The sequence below is a fragment of the Camelus ferus genome, chromosome 8 (assembly GCF_009834535.1).
Source record: "Camelus ferus isolate YT-003-E chromosome 8, BCGSAC_Cfer_1.0, whole genome shotgun sequence".
Classification (NCBI taxonomy): Eukaryota; Metazoa; Chordata; class Mammalia; order Artiodactyla; family Camelidae; genus Camelus; species Camelus ferus.
Window position 1 is genome coordinate 23431132 of NC_045703.1, and position 19947 is coordinate 23451078.

General features: G+C 34.6%; 1 protein-coding gene across 2 annotated transcripts in view; it reads left to right on the top strand.

Annotated features, from left to right (window-relative positions):
- Positions 1 to 19947, top strand: part of ZNF292 (zinc finger protein 292) — a 90032-nt gene that overhangs the window by 31964 nt on the left and 38121 nt on the right. The window contains exons 4-6 of one of the 2 annotated variants that reach the window (XM_032484558.1): positions 10753 to 10907; positions 11104 to 11182; positions 13418 to 13553. The exons of the other annotated variant lie outside the window; for it this stretch is intronic. Coding sequence (XP_032340449.1) covers positions 10753 to 10907; positions 11104 to 11182; positions 13418 to 13553 — 370 coding nt within the window. The remainder of the gene's footprint in view (positions 1 to 10752; positions 10908 to 11103; positions 11183 to 13417; positions 13554 to 19947) is intronic. 2 annotated transcript variants of the gene reach the window in all.

A 19947-nucleotide genomic window follows, 5' to 3' on the forward strand; every position in this document is an offset into this window, starting at 1 on the left:
CCAGAGAAGGGTAAGGGAGGTTATTTCCATAGAGGGCAACCTGGCAGAGGATGTCAGAGACTATGCAGAGGGAGAAGAGGGAACTACTTAGAGACAGCCAGTTCCAACATGCTGAGCCCAAGCAGAGTGAGAAAGGCAGATCCTAACTTAAGTGATCAAAATGAACATCATCCATCATGGGACAAACTGGAATCATGTACTGCTTGATAGGATGCAGTGAGCAGAAATCATCATCGCTCCTGTGGTATTCCTGCCAAAACACATTACATGGATAAAATTATGAGAAAACACCAAACCCAGATTGAGGGATATTCTACAAAATAACTGGCATGTAATCTTTGATAGTGTGAGGGTCCTAAATGAGCCTGTAAGTTTCACTTAGGACTTAGAGACTGAAGGGACAGCTAAGAGCAAAGCATGGTTCTGAACTGTTCTTTTCTGTAGAAGACATCATTGGGGCCATTGGCACACTTGAATGGTGTCTGAGGATTAAGTGGTAGTAATGTATCAGTATTTCCTGATTCTCGTGGTCATACTCTAATTATGTAGGAAGTTCTTGTTTGTAGGAAATACACGCTAAAATATTTGAAGGCATTGGCATCGTTGGCAAGTAACTCTCAAATGGTTCAGGAAAAAATTAGCTCTGTACTGTATTTCCAACATTCTATAACTGATCATTTCAAAAATTTTTTTTACAGTTTTAAAAGTTTATTGGAGGATTTGGTTTGGTGATATTTGGGATTTTAAAATGAGTTTGTTAAGTGAGATTGGCCTGTGATTTTCCTTTCTTATATCACATATACCGAGTTTCCAAGTTTATAGTAGCCTCAAACAATGAATTGGGGAAATGTTCCCCACCTTTCCCCTTTCCTTTTTTCCAAGTTTTTATAGTAATGAAACAGTCTGTTTCTTAGAGGATTTGCTGGGTTTTCCTCTAAAAACCATTTCGATTCCTTTTTTAAAAAAATAATTGGATTTAATTTCTTTAGTGGGTAAAAGACTTCCTATTTCTTCTTGAGGTAGTTTTAGTAACTTTTTCTGAAATACTTTCCGTTTCATTCAGATTTTGAAGCTATTTCATTAAAAAACAAGTTTAAAAAAAAAGATTGTAAAGCTATTTAGGAATAAGGTTGTTCAGTGTATTACCATGGGATTTTTAGAAAATCTGGTTTGCTCCTGTAGCTGTGTTCCCTTTCTCATTCCTAATTATATTTGTTTGTGCCTTCTCTTTTTTTCTTGGTCATTTTTGCCAAAGGATTCTTTTGTTTGTTTGTTTTTGTTTTAAGTCTTTTCCAATGACCAGTGTTTGGTTCTAGTAATCCTCTCTGTTATATCTTTATTTTCTGTTTCATTTATTTCTGCTCTTTTACTACTTTTAAATTTTTGTGGTTTCTTTGAATTTATTCTCCTCTTTGTCTAAGTTAAGGTAGCTACTTAATTCAATTGTTTTCACAAAATTCTGCATAGTAACCACAAAACCCCTAGTGATATATAATAGTAAGTATGTATTGCTTATTCATCTGAGGTCAGGACATGGTTGGCTGGGAAATTTGCTGGTATTGTCTGGAGTAATATACAGGTTTGAGGTTGACTGGATGTTGATTGATAACAGGGTGACAGCTGGAGCAACGGGGATGACATCTACTTCTCATCTTCCTAGGAACAGCAGGCTAATCTGGACATATCTTCTTTTGATGATAGAAGCATAAGAGGGAGCAAGATTCTTAAACTCATAGATGATCTATCATCACTTCTGCCCCATTCTTTTGGTCTAAACAAGTCACATGGGGTAGAAAAATACTCTCTACCATTAGAAGTATTCCAAAGTCATGTGAAAAGGGTCTGGATACAAGAAAGAATGAAGAATTCAGTCTGCCACACTTGCCATCCTCAATATTTTGCTTTTCCAAACTTTTTATTATAGAAGCAGTGTGAAAGTAATGCACTGAATACTCATATACCTTTCACAGGATTTCACCAGTTGTTAATATTTGCTATATTTGCTTTATTTCATTCTTTATTTCTTTTCTCTCTTTTTTCCCCCTAAATCCTTTAAGAGTTAGGCATCATGACATTGCTCCCCTTGTTATTTATCTCTTAAGTCCAAAAACACAATTGTCACATTCAGGAAATTTAACATTGATTCAATAATATTATCTAATTACAATATATATTCAGATTTCTCTGTTTGTCCTAATAATATCCTCTGACTGTTTTTCATTTATCTTTTCTAATGCAGCCAGTTTTGCCTTATCACAACATATGTATTCCTAGCAATCACCTTGCTGTGCAGAATTGCACAACAAAAATCATAAGGCTTATGGCGTAAATGAGGTTAGAGGCACAACACTCAAGAACTTCATCAGTGTCACACACACACACAGAACCTTACAAAGACAATAGTACAATTTTATACCCATTTAGTGGTTATGACATACGTTAAGTACTAAAATAAGTGTAGTGCTTTACCTTGTAAAAGACCTGAAGTTTATAAAAGTGGGTGTCGGCAACGATGCAGTTTGGGAGTTACTGTGTGATGGTGGAAGGCAAGTTCTGAAATTGGACAGAAAGTTGTAACACCATGTGCAGATGGATGTGTCTCATCCCACACCTGATGAACTGACATAGCTGGTACATGTTTGAGTTGTGTGCATTTTGTATATTCCTACACAGCTTCATTCATCTGAGTATGTTTTACTGCTTTCACCTCATGTTTCTCCCTGAAAAAGATCACACATAAGGAAATTGAAGATTAATGTTTTGCTTATACTAAGTTGGAACAAATTCAGCTTTTTTAAAGTTATAGTAGAACTTGAAGTTTAAACATTTGCATCTGTAACTTTCCAAATTTAGATTGCTCTAGTTGCATCCTAGAAATTTTGATTTGTTTTTGCAGTAGTTCAAGTCTAAGTATTCTTTGATTTCTCTTATGGTTTCTTCCACCTATGATTTAGAAGTACATTTAAAAAATTTTAAGTTTATAGTTTTCTTTGTAGGAGTATTCTTTTGTTAATAGTTTCTAACTGTTAGTAGTTTGAACTGTGTTCAAAGAGTATGAAATGTATGATACTAATTCTTTGTTATTTCTTGTGATAGTGTGGCCTAGTTTGTGGTCAGTTTTTGTAAATGTTTTGTGCTTTTAAAGGATATGCATTCTCTGTTGAGTGCAGGTTAATATAGGCTTAAACTTTCCTTAGCTGAGTTTTCTATGTATACATAACTAATTCAATCCAAACTCTCCCTCAGTTGTGTAAGTCTCCTCTCAGCTTATTTCGGCACATTAGATAGTTTGTCAGGTTCGCCTTGAAGAAACTTGTCCTTGAGCCATCTGGTATGCTACAGTTATTCTTCAGGGCCGTTACACAGCTGTCTTCTTGGGATCTTTCTTCATCACTTCTTTCTTGTATAAGATCCCCTTTTTTCTAGATATCATTTTTACTCCTTTCCTGATTTATTCCCTCATTTTGGTGAAATTCCCCTTTCCGTAGCATCCTGAAAAAAAATATGCCTAGAAGTTGAAGTTTTTGAGAACTTTCATGTCTGAAAATGATTTTTCTGTCTTAATGCTTATGAAGGTTGGACAAAAATAATTTCCCCTCAGTTTTTAATGCAGTGCTTCATTTTCCTTTGGCTCCAGGGTTGCTGATGAGAAGTCTACTGTCCCCCTTTCCCCCTAAGCTTGTTGTGATCCTCTGTCCCTGAACTCTGAAATTTTATGAAGAAGTGCTTTGGTATAGGTCTAATATGAGTAATTGTGCTGGGCACTCAGAGGGTCTTTCCATTCTTAAAATTCATATCCTTAGATTCTAGAAAATTAACTTGAATTAGTTCTTTGATTTCCCCCCCCTTCTCTGTTCTAATTTCCCAGAATTCCTGGTGTCAATTATGGGACCTCTGGCACTGTTCTTTGGATTTTCTTATCTTTTCTTTACTATCCCTTTTACTTTAATTTCTGGGGAGGTTTCCTCAAGTTATCTTCCAAATCATTTCTGCTATTATATTTTTAATTAAAATTTAAAAATAAACATTTCTAATGATGTGGTGTTTTTTCATAGGCCTAATACAGTCTCACTCATAGGATATTAATGACAGTTTTCTTGGAATTTCTTGTCTTCTCCCTGTATAGTCTCTGTGTGCTCCAAGTTTCCCTACCCCCTTTTTTAAACTAATTTGTTTTGATCTCTCACTTACTAGATGCTGTCCTCAGATGTCAAGCGAGCAGTCCTTGGCTGTTCATATTTAAAGTTATAAAATTGAAAAACTGACTGAGAGCTTCAGGCCCCTAAGTAGGATGTGTTATAGTCCTCACCGTAACGGGACCTAGCTGTTTTCTGTTCCCGGGGAAGGCCTGGTATCAGATCTTTGGTCTTTTCTCTTGAATTCCCAGAGCAGGACTCAGCTAAGGACTCAGCAGAGGAAGTTCTGGCAATGATTAGGGGAAAAGGACTTGAGAAGAGACATCTAGAGTCAGTATGTAAAGCTGACTTAATGCTTCCCTTAAACTCTGGCAGACACCTTTTTTTAATGTTTCTCTCCAGAATAAACTGCTGGAGATAGAAAGGAGTATCTAGGCTGGGTCACCTGGCTGTGGACAGGAATGAGGAAGCAAGAGAGGCCAACTGCTGAAATAGACTATCAGCCAGTGCTCTCAGTCTTGGTCTCCCCTGTGCCCCATTTCCAGAAGCGTCTAGTGCTCCCTAGTTCTTGAGCCCTTTGGTGATTCTGCAGAATTAGGTCTTTCCAAAGCCTACTTAGGAGTCACTTTTCCTAGAGTGCCAGTCTTCCATATGCTTTCCAGCATTTAAAATTTTGTTTCTCTTTATTCCTCTGTGTGTGTGTGTGTGTGTGTGTGTGTGTGTGTGTGTGTATACACACTTTTTTTTTTTTTTGTCCTTGTGGGTTTATGCCACTTAAAAAGTTACTGTTGTTTTAGTGAGGCTTGGAGAGAGCAAGGTGCAAAATGTGTGTGTCCAATCTACCATTTTCACACAAAACTTTCAAATGAGTATTGCATGCTCATGAAGGCTCAGTGGATACAAAAGGTCAAAACTATAAGATGTTATTTGCCTTCTTCATTCTTGTACAGTGGAGTTTTTCCAAAGGTTACATAATGTGTGATGTTGCAGCAGATTAAATGCAGAGATAGATATGAGAATCTTGCTCTTTTCTATTAAGCCAAACATTGAAGAGATTTGAAAGATAAAAAAAAATGCCACTCTTCTCACTAATTGTTTTGGAAACATTTTTTTCATTAAAAATACCTATTTACAGTAACATGTGATGGGTTTATTGTTATCTTAAATCCATTTATAAGTATATAATTGAACATTTCAGTTTTCATTTCTAATGTGGTGAATATAAATAGTTATAACCCACATAAACAAACGCTTTGGAATTCTCAGTAATTTTTAAGAAAGTAAAGGGTCATGAGATCAAAACTTTTGAGAACTTCTTCTCTAGAGAATCCTAAATTAGAACTGGAAGATGAATATAACAGTATAAACATAACCAACACTCCACTAGTCTTATCTTTACATAGGACAATAATGAAATTTAATCCTCATGTTCATTAAATTTAAAACCCCTGTGGTTTTCTTCCTCTTTTGTTTTCGCTCCTAGTAATCCTTAGAGGAACTGAAGGAAGCTGCTGGAAGTTAATCTATACTATCTTTCTCCCTAGAGTATATATGTTCTAGTCTCTGCTGATTTAGATAATGAGAAATCAGCTTAACAGCCAGAATATTAAACATGCAGTTTTGTTCCCAACGGGGTGAAATTTGGCTCTTAGGAGAGGGGAGAAAAAAAAAAAAAAACTTAGATATCATAATAGCTTGTGGCCCATAAACAGATATATAGTACATCTATAATATTAAAATTTCATTAGGGGTGGGGGACAGGGAAAAAAGTTCAGAAGTTTCCTTAGGTGGGAATGATAGTGAAAAAGAGGTTGAGAAACACTGGGTTAGAGATCCTGTTGGAATATGATCCTTTAACTTTTTTTTGCTCATGTTTCTCCAATCCCATTGCTCCATAATACACACTATAGAATAGAAGTGGTGACCACAAATACCATGTAAGTGTCCAATAGGTCCCTTAATGGGGAAGGCAGCTAGGCGAGGCTTCTAGCAACCAGAGAGCCCACTCAGCTCCAGCCAGTTGTTGCAGTGCTGGAATACGGCCCCAGGTTGCCAGATTTCCCAAATTAAAAAAGAAAAAAGAAAAGCCAGAAATCCAAGTTTTATGAAAAACTTACGGTTTTTAAGTGTTAGAAACTAATTAAAATAATTTTTAAACAATATGCCCACCATTCAGAACTTCTGTGAGCCACCAGTTTAGGGACCCCTCCCCGACCCCCAGTACACATAAACTAGCGTAGTTGCTTCTGGTGTGATGAACTGTGTCTCCTCTGCAGCATTCTGAACTCAGAGTCACCTGCTCCTGCCTGAATTAACTTTGGTAGTAGGTTCTCCTATCCCAGGAGGCCAACCTGCCCTATTTTTGGTTAACTTTGATTGTTCGATGGTTAGCTTCAGGAAACAAATGTATCTCCTTGAAACTTTAACCTGATGGTCCTGGTTTGTCCCGTGAGACCTCGGGGAATAAGACTAACTCTTCTTTTATGTAACAAGTCTTCAAATTTGTTAATTTGGCTGTGAATCAAATTTTCATTTCTCTAAAAATGTAGAGTATAGTAGTTAAGAACTCAGACTCTGAAGTCAGACTATTAAGGTTTGAATCTTCTCTCTGTTTCTTAACTAGCTCTGGGATCTTGGGGGTTATTACTTTAACTGTTTTATGCCTCCGTTTGTCCATTTTAGTATAAGCATATTACTATAATTTACCTAATTGCTAATAGGTAATACATGTAAAACTTGCAGAACAGTGCCTAGCATATAGTAAATATTCAGTATGTGTTACTTATTGTCTTGACTAAGCATCCCATCCTTCCGTAGTTCCATCAGTCATTCTTCATATAACACAGCTTTAAATTTTCTTACCATACTTAGTTTACAGTTTACTCATTAGTGGAAGCAGTCTGGTGCCTCGTAGGAAGACTTCTAGGTGTCTTCCCTCATTATCCTGTGTACCATATCCTCCCATGCCCCTCTCCAAACCAGGTCAGAATGACTTTTATTTTTGTTCATATGTGTGTGTGTATATAAACATAAACACACACACACAATGACTTACTCATTCTTGAATGCACGTGGGAATAAAAACATTGGTGAGACAACCAAAGTGTGAGATGTAGGCCCCTCCCCCGCTTTCCTAATAGAACCCTGATTTTATTCACACATTTTCCTTTCTCCACATGGCTTTGTGCTTCAGAGAAGCAGGCCCTGTCTTCCAGCTTAGAGAGGTGAGATCTAATTAGTTTAAAAGTCAACTATGAAATTCCTTTATGGCTGCATGATTTTTGACATAGGTGTCTGATGGAATTCTGGCCATTGAGACCTGGGGAGAAATCTGCTGATAGAAATTGGGTTTGAGGTTTCTGGGAAAGGTTTCTTGTTCCTAAAAGAGGTGCACATGAAGAGGAGGTCTCACATTTTCTTCTGGTTATTGCTGAGACCTGGAGATTGGGTGGGAGGACCACCTGAGAATGACAGGGTGAAGACAGAGGAAGGTCCTTGAAGACATTGTTGAGCTACTAAACCAACAAATCCTGGAACCTACCCTTCCTTTTAATTTCTTATTATGTGGGAAACCTTTCTTACTGTTTCTGCTTTCAGTTTGATCTTCTTACTTTCAGCTAAAATAAGTTCAACCAATAAGTCAAATTATTTATTTCTACTATGGCTGACAAATTGGATAGATTGTATACAACCTCATAGAGTTATGAGGAGTAATTGAAATAATAAAGTAATTAGAGATTTATAGTTCTGTGACATTATCACAAACAGTATTTGTAGTGGACAGAATGTTTCAAAGAGATTGTGGCTGCCTGGCTTTGCTAATTACCAATTCAATTAATACTTCAATTACTACTCTTTAAAACAGAATTAAGTGATCTTTAAAGTGTCTTCTGATTCTGTGTGAAGAATATGAGTCTGATTATTCTGGAGTTACCACCTGAAAGCCCTTTTTAATTAATTATTAACATTATTAATGTTGGGGATGCTTCCAATTTCATAATGGTTCTAGCGATCTTAGTGTCTTGAGAAACAAGGGAAGCTCTCCTGTCAATAAACTTAATGGTTATGAATATCAACTCATAGCTTTATACAAATACATATTTGCTTTTTAATCTAACTTTTTAACTTATTCTCCTGTGTGTAATCAGTATGAATATGTCTTTAGTTTTCTTTTCATACCATCTCTCATAATCTGCTGTCATCCTTTTCTTCTACCCTCTCCCTAGTTACATTATTCCCAAACTGTTAAAAAAAATCACCTAAATGGTTTGCTTTTCACCAGAATCTGCTTCCTCTCCCTCTTTCCTCATCTATAAAACAAGGTGAAAGGATATAATCTTTAAGATGATTTGTGGTTCTAACATTCTGTGATTTGCCAATTATTTTTCTCATCAGTTCGGTCTCTCATAACCAAAAGAACTCATCTTTGGTTACAATTAGAGTTAAGTTTAAAACTTTGTTCACCTGAGGACAGTAGAACTCAGTTATATACAGGAAAGAAGTCATGTATAAGTACCTTTTGCAGAGCTAGATGTATCAAGAAGTGTAGGGCTTGGGCAAAATGAAGATATATGTACATGCATGTAGATATATATAATTTTTAAGGTTTTTTTTTTGAGGGTTGAGAAACAAAACAAAGAAGCTTATCATTTCAAAGCTTTTGGAAAATCAGTGAGATATATTTTCTCTTCCAGCAAAAGTTAAAGCTATTACAGGAAATTGATTCATTACTTCAAGAGGACTAATGGGGAAACCTAAGTGTTTGATTGAATCCATGTTAGATTGGGAGCTTTTGCCAGACATGAAATTCCCTAGACATCTAACCTTTTTCCAGAAAAAGGAAAATATTATTTAATAACTTTATGTAGAAAGACAGATGTTAGCTAAAGAATTATATGCATAGTTGGTATTAATTCTGAAAACCTTGAAGATGAGAATGACCTCTTTCATCATATCACCATAAAATACCCAAGGAAAATGTTAAAACCAACCATGCCAGCATTTGTGTGTGTAACATTTTTTTAGACACAGATCATACTCAAGTTTTATTCCTCAAAATGGAGAGATAATCACAAAAGAGTTCCAGTATGTAATTTTCCCTTCAAATGGTAGGTTTTGTTTAGATTTTTAAAGTCCTGTTGAGAGATATTTTTATTGCTGACACCTAATACATGGTGTCTTTTCCAGTACCACTTCTCAAGCTCTCCAACACCAAATAGATGTCCTACAATTCAATTCAATTCAATTAGCATCCAACTCCTCACGTTAAAGGGCTCAGTCCCACAAGACTGCCCTCACTTCGCATGCCAGTTGCAAGTACTCGGTCTTCAGGTGACCTACCTTCTGTCCAGCTTGGAGAGGGACAGGGTCCATGGATATATGACTACTCAGAAAGTGAGTTGTTACTGTGTTACTCTTTAATTCACCAGGTTACCTTTTCTAGTCTTCCTTTCTTATTCTGTCTTTACTTACTACTTCTACTAGTTAAGATGTTAGTAAGAGGACAAGGTAGTGTTTTCTTTTGAGTGTTTGATAGTAGAGTTTAATCCCTTCTTCCCTTCCACCTGCCTGCCTGCATGTTTTTTAAAAGCTGCTTCTGTATGCCAGAGGATACAAACAATCCCTCATGAAGTTTTCCTTCAGGATACTCTCTTTTCTAGGAAATAACATCTGAATTGCCTCATTTTGATGAGTCTTAAACCTAGAAGTGTGAGAGAACTAATTGTGGCAATCTTCCTTATTATGAAATATGTAATTAGAGTTCTGTTTCATTTAACATAATTGTAGAACCTTTTAGATAGTTTTTAGTAACTCAAGATTTTAATAGTTGTAGAACATGTGGGTGTCTAACTTCTGCCAGTTTCTTCCATCTCTGTATTCTGTAGGATGAATAGCATTTTTGTTTTTCCTTTTGGTAATTCTGATAAAAGTGTATTTGAAATACTTCATTAAAGGGTGAGGAGTGTTTTTTATTTTTAAAAAACAACCACCTTATAAAATTTTCTTGCCCTTATAATCATCCTTTAATATCTTTAATTCTGATCTTATACATGTTGAACATCTTTAGATGATTTTTCATTGATAAAACTTATCATGAGAAACAGTAATATGCTGTGTACTATTATTTTTTATTAACTGAAAAATTACGTGTCTTTTCTGACCATATGCAGTTGATTTATTGCTAGGTTGATTTTTATGCTCTTTGTATGAAAAATAGAAAACATAAATATTTGAAATTCTTTACTGCATGCCTTGTCAAGTGTTACTTGCCCACGTGTCTTCTTTTTAAAATTACTTTTAAATCTTATAATTTGGGAGTGGAAGTTGGCATTTTTGACTAGAGAAGAGAGGAGATAATGCTTGCACTATTTAAAACCAGCCTGTGTGAAATGACGCTATTGTTAGATGATTTAACACTAAACTTTTCTCCTACAGAGAGCTGCTGGAAATGACTATGGCTTTATTACTTTTCATATTTTAATTGGTATAAGTACCTTTTGTTCTTATAAATAGAAGTTATTTTTCAAAATTTCTCAGGGAGGAAAGAAAAACAGTTGATTAGTCAGTGTGTTCCTTGATTTACATTGAATACTTTTTATTATCCCTTCCAAAACAGACACTCCTTGAATATGCAGAGAAATGGAAAACTTCAGAAGATCCTTTACCTTTATTGGAGGTATACACAGTGGCTATCCAAAGTTATGTTAAAGCCCGACCTTATCTTACCTCTGAATGTGAAAATGTAGCATTGGTTCTGGAACGCTTGGCATTGTGAGTAGACCTTTGAGTAAATAAAAAATTAGATTTAGTTTTTCTGTTTTAACTCTGTATATCAGGTCTTATGACAGTGTAATTTTTAAATGGATTTAGCTATGGGGAGTTTACTGATACTAGAATTACTCATTTCATTTTATTTTACTTTAAATTTTAATAATCATTTGTATTCTTACCAACTTTGTTTTTTTAGAAGCTGTGTTGAACTTTTACTGTGTCTACCTGTCGAATTATCAGATAAACAGTGGGAACAATTTCAGACACTGGTGCAGGTGAGAATATTTACCTACTAGACTTAATATAGGTATATTTTATGCCAATTTTATTATTAATAAATTATTTGGTTAAACTTTAAAACATCTAAACATTAATTGCTGTTCTTATTAACACTAGTGTCTTGCCTACAGTAGATGCTCAGTAAATATTTGCTAAGTGACTATATACATTTAAGTAGATTGGCTGAATATTGCACTTTTAGGTCAAATAGGACTTTGCCAGAGCAGTAAGGGAACACAAAAGAAAATGCCCTCATTTGTATTTAGAAACAGTTTAACTAGTTGCTGAAAATTGCAGTATGCTTTATAAGAATGAACATATTTCATTTAATCCTTATGAAAACTTTGTGGGGGTAGGTATATTTTTTCCACTTTAAAGGTGAGGAAACTGAGGCTCAACTCTAAAATATATATCTGCCCAAACTTACACAGCTAATATCACAGACTAGTTATTTGAACAAAGGTTCCTTATTCCCTAGCCCATACTTTTTCTTCTGTATCTAAAACACATGCTTTGTCTCTCATCTAGTGCTGTTATTCTACTTATAAAAGTATTGCACAGCTTAGCATTTAGTTATTTTAGTATTTTCAAGAATGTTAAATTTTGTTTAAGCACTAGATTGTGCTGGATATATTTTAGCTTCGAGTAAATTTTGATTAATTGGTTAGTTAAAGAGAATGATCCTGCCAGCTAGTCTCAAAAAATATAGCTGTCTCTGTTCATCTAGCCAGAGTTCTTAAAATATCTTTTGGCCTTACCTTTTTCTGTAGAGAGATATTAAAAGAGGGTTAGTCTCAAATTTTAGAAGCATGTGAAATAAACTGTAGTTAGGCAGAGAAATTAACTTTCTATTTTAATAATTAAACGTTAAAATCTACATCAAGTGCAAAATTCTCAAGGTAGGATTCATGTCTTTATACCATAGGATTCTATGTGTAGTTTTACACATAGTAGATAATAACTGTTTGTTGAAATGAAATTGTCTTGTCCTGTTTGTCACATTGCAACTAACTTTTTGATCATGCAATTTCTACTTCAGCGTATCAGTAACTTGTATCTCAGGTTTTTTCCCAGCAAGTGTTTATTTCTAGGTAAATGATTACTTAAGAACTTTTTTCATTATTTGGCATTCAGATACACTGCCACAGAATTAAGTAAGTAAGTTGTTTATAAACAGGTATACTGAATTCCTCATACTGTTTACTTTGTTTGTCAATATAAGGTAAACTTTTATCCTTTTTGAAACAATAGCACTAGATGATAATTCTTCATATGGGTTAATGAGAAGGAAATTAACTCTTTAAATCCCAGTATGGTAGCTCTCAGTAGTTGGTCCAAGAAAATTTCTTAATGAACTTGAACTTATTGCAGTTAGAAGGTTTTTAGGTTTTGAGGAATAGACTTTTTATATAAACATAGTATGCAGCTTTAAGAATTTCCATGACACTTTGCTTTCATTTCAGAGCTTCCTTGGGTTTATTTTTATACCTGCTTAACAGAATTTGTTTTATTTTGCCTGTGTTTAAACATTTCTTTACCCCACTAGAAGATAAGCTCCATAAACATAGGTTCTGGTTGCCCTCTTCCCTAGTACTTTGCCCATAGAAATTCTCAAACATTTTCTGAATTGCATAAGAATTGTTGGTCTTTGTGGCCTAAAGAATAACACTTGCATGAACACTTGGAAACAACAAGTAAGCAAAGTTCATGTCAGCTTTAATAAGATATCGCTAAGGCCATGTAATGAATAAATAGAAAATCATGCATTTAGTTATTTTCTTTTCAGAAGTCCCTTTTAATGAAATACTTGTAAGTTGTCACTTAGGCCTTGATGTACATTTGTCATTTGTTAATGGTAGAAGTTTTGGGGGAAAATTTTTTTTTTACTAACACAGAGGATGTAAAATGTTTTAAGGTCTTTCATGCTATGGATATTCTGATAGCTGCCTTGAGAAATAACTGCTCTTGGTTTAGGTTTTGGGGAAATAAATAATACGGACTTATTTCTAACAATACATTATATTTATTTAAAATTTATAATTAATTTAATTCTTATCCTTGAGACTCAGCTTTAAAAATCAGAAGTAAAGGATTCAGCACTTTGTATTGTGACAAGAAAAATTTAAGATAAAAGTCTTATTTTTCAAAAGTTTAGTATTATATTTAAAGCCTGATAAGCTTGCTTTTAAAAATCTGTTGTAATTCTTTGGATGTTTATTTAATATTTATAGGTAGCTCATGAAAAGCTGATGGAGAATGGCAGCTGTGAATTGCATTTTTTAGCTACTCTAGCTCAAGAGACTGGGGTGTGGAAAAACCCGGTACTGTGCACTATTCTTTCCCAGGAACCATTGGATAAGGATAAAGGTAAATTTTCTAGAGAGAGAGAGAAAAAGAGAATCATTAGACTAGAAAAAATAAGTACTTAAAATTGTCTTGATATTATTCATCTCAAGCTATTCCAAGAAGGACCGTTTAATTAAATTTTATATGAGGTACTTGAGGCCCTTCACCTTTATTTTATAGGGGGAAGATGTATTTATAGAATTACACAATCTGAGAGTAACAGAGAAACTCAATTTTTTTCCCAACATCATTTTATCAGAGGAATTCCCTCTGCAACATCCTGACAGGTGGCAATCTAGCTTGTATTTGATAACTAACTTATTTGACAGATGGAGAAGCAGGAATAGGGTAGTGAAATGATTTTCCTCAAAACAGAATGAGAAATTAACCCTAGAACTCTCAAGTCTTCTGTCTCTAAGATTAGTACTCTTTCTCAAACAGCTTATTGCCCAGACTTATTTTACCCTGCTTTGTTGTTACTGTATGAACTTAGGCAATAAAGATCCCAGTTAAACTCAAACTGGCAGGTATCCTATTAGAAGTAGATGGATGGCTAAATCACTAATATGTATAACACTTAATGTTCAGAGTTCAAAAATTGTATGTGCCACAAAGAAGCACAGTTATTATCTGATAATTTTCTTGAGATTATTTACAAAATTGCCCAGATTTCACCCCAAGCTTTCCCAAGGTATTTAACTAGAGAAGTAAATAAGCTACTTCCATTGTTTATTGATGTTTTTTCTTGTTGATTGATGGCAAACTCTAGGTATTTTGCTATGTGATAGGAATTTTTGAAGGCACAGAGAAGGGAATGTAAGCTCATTGTTTAACTCTTCTGGTACTCTGGTATTTACCAGGAGGCTTCCCAGCAAATCTCCAAACTTCTCTTCAACCTGGTTGTTCCTCTCTGACTCCCCTCTTAACATTTCTCCATACCTTCTGGATAGTTCTAGCAGTGTTATCTGTTTCTTAGTTTTCACAAGTTTATTTTTAGTACCCGCCCTTCCTTTGTGGGTATCTACAGATTAGCTCCATTGTTCTCAGACCTCAGAGAAATGGTCACTCATTATTTAAAATAATAATAATAAGAAGATTTAAAAGTAAAGAATCTTAGGAGTTTATTTGTCTTTGACATATCAGTTTTATTCCCAGTGTATTAATACCACCATGTTTTTACTCCTATTACCAAATTATACTTTTTAGTCTTCTCAGCTTTAGAAATGTTGGATGTAATATATTAATAATATCAAATTACATAGTATAGTTCCTAACAGTTTGAAATGTGCTTTTATATGCATGTTTTCATTTAACCTTCACAGTGAGTCCGTGAAAAAAGTTAGGATCTTCATTGCCCATATTTTACAGATGAAAAAAATAGAGGCTCAGAAAGATTAGTTGTCTTTTCTACATCACATTGTCAGTGATGTGAAGTAGAGCCAGGGATTGAAGTGAGGTCCCCACCCTCTCTCCTTTTTATATTATGCTATGTCGCACCTAGCCTAATAAAATAACATCACATCTAGCTTAAATAAAGAATTAACTCCTTTTTTCTATTGTCAGTTTCTGAAGAATGTCTTTGCCAAACTCACACATTATGCTATGGAACCCTTACCATAGAAGAGATTTAAAGTTTATTTTAAAAGAATATGTACTAAATTTCCTTACTTCTTTAAATGTGCCTAACATTGTTTCTGTTAACAAATGTCTCTGTCTGTCTCTGTGCTGCTTTATTTCTTGGTCTTCACCTGGCATAGCTACTGGAATAATTTGGACTATTAAGGCAAGAGGAATTTCTACAATAGTAGATAGATTATAGGTAGCCAGATTTTAATGCAATTTGTGAAGCAACCAGAGAGATGTTATATTACTGAGAGACTTTGCAGCCATAATCTTTACTTTGTCCTCTAGTATTTAGAATACCTCCTTGAAGGGAGCTAATTTATAGATTATCACATAAACCAGAACTGTATGTTTATTTCCTCTTTTGAAAAAGTTGAAGGAATTAACACTATACACATACATACTAATTTGTTTACATTTTCAAATTTCATGGTTCTACAACATTGTGGAACTTTTAGCTTTTTATATGATACATCCTGCCCCTTAGTTTAACTTACACTAACCTATAGCAAGTTTGATAGGAAGAGCTGGAGCTCAGATAATAATTAGTACACCTTAATAGGCTGGGTTTATTAGTTTGTTTTAGTGAAGCCTTTGAAGATTTGACGTAGTATTTGAACAGTAGATAATCCAGCTAATCCTGATTTGTTCTAAATAATTAATTAAATTTTTTAATGACTAATTTGGGAACTACTAAAACCCAGCTAAACCAAGAAATGCTGTTTGATTTGGGGGTTCAGGTTGGTGGGACCCAATTAAAAATGCTGGTTTCACTTGAAGGCCTTAGCATCCTAGAATAAGGTAACTCTAATAATAAACCAGCGAAATTCAAGTCAATGTCCTTTGAATAACACAGGAGCTTTAGGCTTATATATTACTTGTGCCATGCTTTAGTTACAATCTCAGAATTGGAAAGGCATTGAAAGCTTATTTATTTTTTACCCAGTTTTAACTTCCTTCTAAAACATACTGATAAATAATTGGGCCTTTGCTTGAACACCTCTAGAGAATGGTAACTGTGTAATTCAGCCCTTCTTAGCCTGCTATTAGAAAATCTTCATTGTGTAAATTGTGAAAACTCTATTCTTAGAGTTTCCATCTTTTGGACCTAGTCCTACCCCTAAAGCCATACCTAACAAAGTATAAATACCTCTTTCATCCCATAGCAATGGGAATACTTAAGGATCACTATCATGTTTACACTTAACTCATCTTTTTCCTAAAGACTAAAAGCCACCCTGATGTGGCATGGTTTTAAATCTACAATCATGATTCTTGACTTTTTAGTGTATTTTGCTTGTAGTTCTCTCATGGTAATTCTCAGAACTTAATGTGTACCCCAGATATGATTTGGCTGGCTCTGGGGTCGTGGGTACTCTCATCCCCTTCATCCTAACAATTTGTATTTAAGCTAGTATGACTTAAGAGATGACATTACCTTTTTGAGTAGCCTTACGATTCTCACAACTCAATGAGGTTACTAAAATCAGAAAAAAAAGTTTTAAAATACATGCTTCTCTTAAATTAACTGCATTTTTATCCTTTGTATATTGGCACACAAGGTAATCTTTTTTTCTTTTTTAATTTTACTGTGTTAGATCCATTCTATCTCTGCAGTGAGTGTATCAGTATCATTTTAAATCTTGATTTTGTTATTCAAGGTTTTTGTCTTTCCCAATTTAAGCAAATCTTATTAAGCATGCAGTCTGTTGACATCCAGGTCCTTGATAATAACCATTAAAAAGATCATATGCAGAAGCCTAGCCTCTGGGATACTTACAGAAATCTTCTTGTTTGCATTCAGTCTTTTAATCAATACCTTTTGATTATGGTTCATCAAATATGCCTATTTTCCTTATGTCTGATACATGGTTCTCCTTTTTGTCTATAAGGATTTGAGGAAAGACTGAAAGACATTTGGCTGGAGTTGTTTTACATAAGACTGTTTAATATTGAGGCTAGTCTGACCCAATTAATTTTAAATGAACTTTTTATTTTAGAATAGCTTTAGATTTGCAGAAAAATTGTAAAGAGTTTCCAAATACTCAACAATTAGTATTTCCTTAATATTAATATTACGTTAGTTATGATACAGTTGTCACAACTAATAAACCAGTATCAATACTTTGTTATCTAAAGTCCATACCTTATTCAGATTTCTTTAGTTTTTACTTAATGTCCTTTTTCTGTTCCAGGATGCCTTCTGGGACACGACATTACATTTAGTCATCATATTTCCTTAGGCTCCTCTTGGCTGTGACAGTTTTTCAGACTTTCCTTGTTTTTGATGATCTTGACAGTTTTGAGGAATACTGGTCAGGCATTTTGTAGAATATCCCTCAACTGGAATTTGTCTAATGTTGTTCTTATGATTAGAACAGGGCTTATAGGTTTTGGGGGAAGAAGATCTCAGAGGTAAAGGGCCGTTGTTACCACATCATACCAAAGGTCCATGTCGTCAGCATGGCTTCTCACTGTTGATGTTATCCTTGATCACCTGGCTGAGGTAGTGGCTCAGGTTTCTCCACTGTTAAATCATTCTTTTTTTCCCCCTTTCCATGCTGTACTCTTTGGAAAGAAGTTATTATTTGCAGCCCACACTTAAAAGGTGGAGAGTTAAGTTCTACTCCTTGAAGGGGCAGTATCTACACAGATTATTTGAAGTTCTCCACAGGAGGTTTGTCTTTTCTTCCCTCTTTATTTATTTGTCATTCATTTATCATTTATATCAGTATAGACTCGTGGATATTTATTTTATTCTTTTTAAATTTTTTATTTATTAATTTTTTAATGGAGGTACTGGGAATTGAATCCAAGCACTCACTCTATCATTGAGCTATCCCCCTCACCCTGGGGATATTTATTTTACACTGTGGTCATAATCCAGTACTTCTTTATTTTGCCACTCAAACTGTTTCAACTTTGGCCACTGGGACCTCTTTGAAATAAATTTCTCTGTTCTTTTGACATACCCCTATCATTGTGGGTTGTGTTTTTTGTTTGAGTACTTCCTTCCTTTCTGTCACTACAAGATGCTCCAGGCTTATCTTGCATATTCCTGCCCTAATCCTAGAATCGGCTATTTCTCCAAAGAACCCTGGTTCCTTTTGCTGGCAAATAGTATTAGAATCCAAGGCCTGGTAACTGGTGTGCTTGATGCTACTGGGGTGTCTTTGCTTCTAGCAGACAAAGCAAGAAAATACATGTAGGTATAACTAGTCTGTGTATATACACGTATCTATAAGTGTTTCTGTATGTAGCCATCTGTATCTATATTAAACTAAATGTGAGAGTTTATACTGATATCACAAACTCTAATCACATGGATCATTCTAGCCTTCTCTTGCTTATCTATAGTGTTTCACTTCAAAAGAATGTCATATAATTGGAATAATAGTATGAAGCCTTTTCAGATTTGCTTCTCGCACCATTGTCCGTCCATATACTTAGTGAGTCCCAACATACAGGTATAGGGGGTTTCAGAACTGATAATCTGTACCCCCATGGAAAACAACTTTATTGATTAGAGTACAGTGCTTATGTACAATTCTCTTTCAATTATATTTACTGACTCCATTCATCCAAAGTTAGTTAGGTGAGCACCTTGTTCCTCCACCTCTTCCTGTGAAGTTCTTTCATTACATATGTAAGACAGATTCTTTTGCCATATTCTGCATTCTATCCTGGACTTCCCAACCTCCTAAATAATTCTTTTAAATTAGCATACTTTAAGATTGCTTCTTCACTATTAAAAGTTCTCCGGTTTTTGACAAATGCATAGTACCATGTATCCACCATTACAGGATTATACAGAATAGTTTCACTGCCCTAAAAAAATAACTGTGCTACACCTATTCACCCTTCTCCTGAACACCTGACAACTACTGATCCATTTACCATCTCCATAGTATTGCATTTTCGAGACTGTCATATAATTATAGACTTTCAGTCTAGCTTCTTTTACTTAGAATATGCATGTAACTTAATCTGTCTTTGAGTGGCTTAGTAGCTCATTCCTTTTTATTGCTGAATAGTATTCCATTGTATGAAGGTACTACAGATTGTTTATCCATTCACCTATTAAAGGACATCTTGTTTGCTACCAGCTTTTGGCATTATGAGAATTCCTGTTGCTCTAGATTCTCACTGGCAATTGCTATTGTCTATTTTGGGAATTTATCCATTTTAATAAGTATGTGGTGATACCACATTATTGTTTCAGTATATGTGCTGCTGAAGTGAGCACCACATGATTGTTTTAATTTGTGTTTCTGACAAATGATATTGAGCATCTTTTCATGCGCACATTTGCCATCTTTATCCCTTCTTGGGTGAGGCATCTGTTTAGATTTTTTGCCTATTTTTTAATCGAGTTATTTGTTTTTTTTATTGTTGAATAACAGTTGTTTGTATATTTTGGTGCAAGTTCTTTAGCAGATAGGAGTTTTACAGATATTTTCTTTACTCTGTGGATTGTCCTTTATCTTTACAGTGTCTTTCATAGAGGAGAAGTTTTAAGTTTTAATAAAGTCCAACTTACCAAACCAGTTTTTTTTCTTTCATGGATTGTGCTTTTGGTGTTTTATCTAAAAATACATTACCAAACTCAAGGTCCTATAGAATTTTCTTCTGTTTTCTCCTAGAAGTTTTATAGTTTTGCATTTTACATTTAGGTCTTTGTTACATTTTGAGATAACTTTTGTGAATGTATCACCTAATTTATGTTTAGTGAATCTGTCTTGGCTATCAATAATCACATTTTTTTTTCTGAACACTCACAAGCCATGTTTTT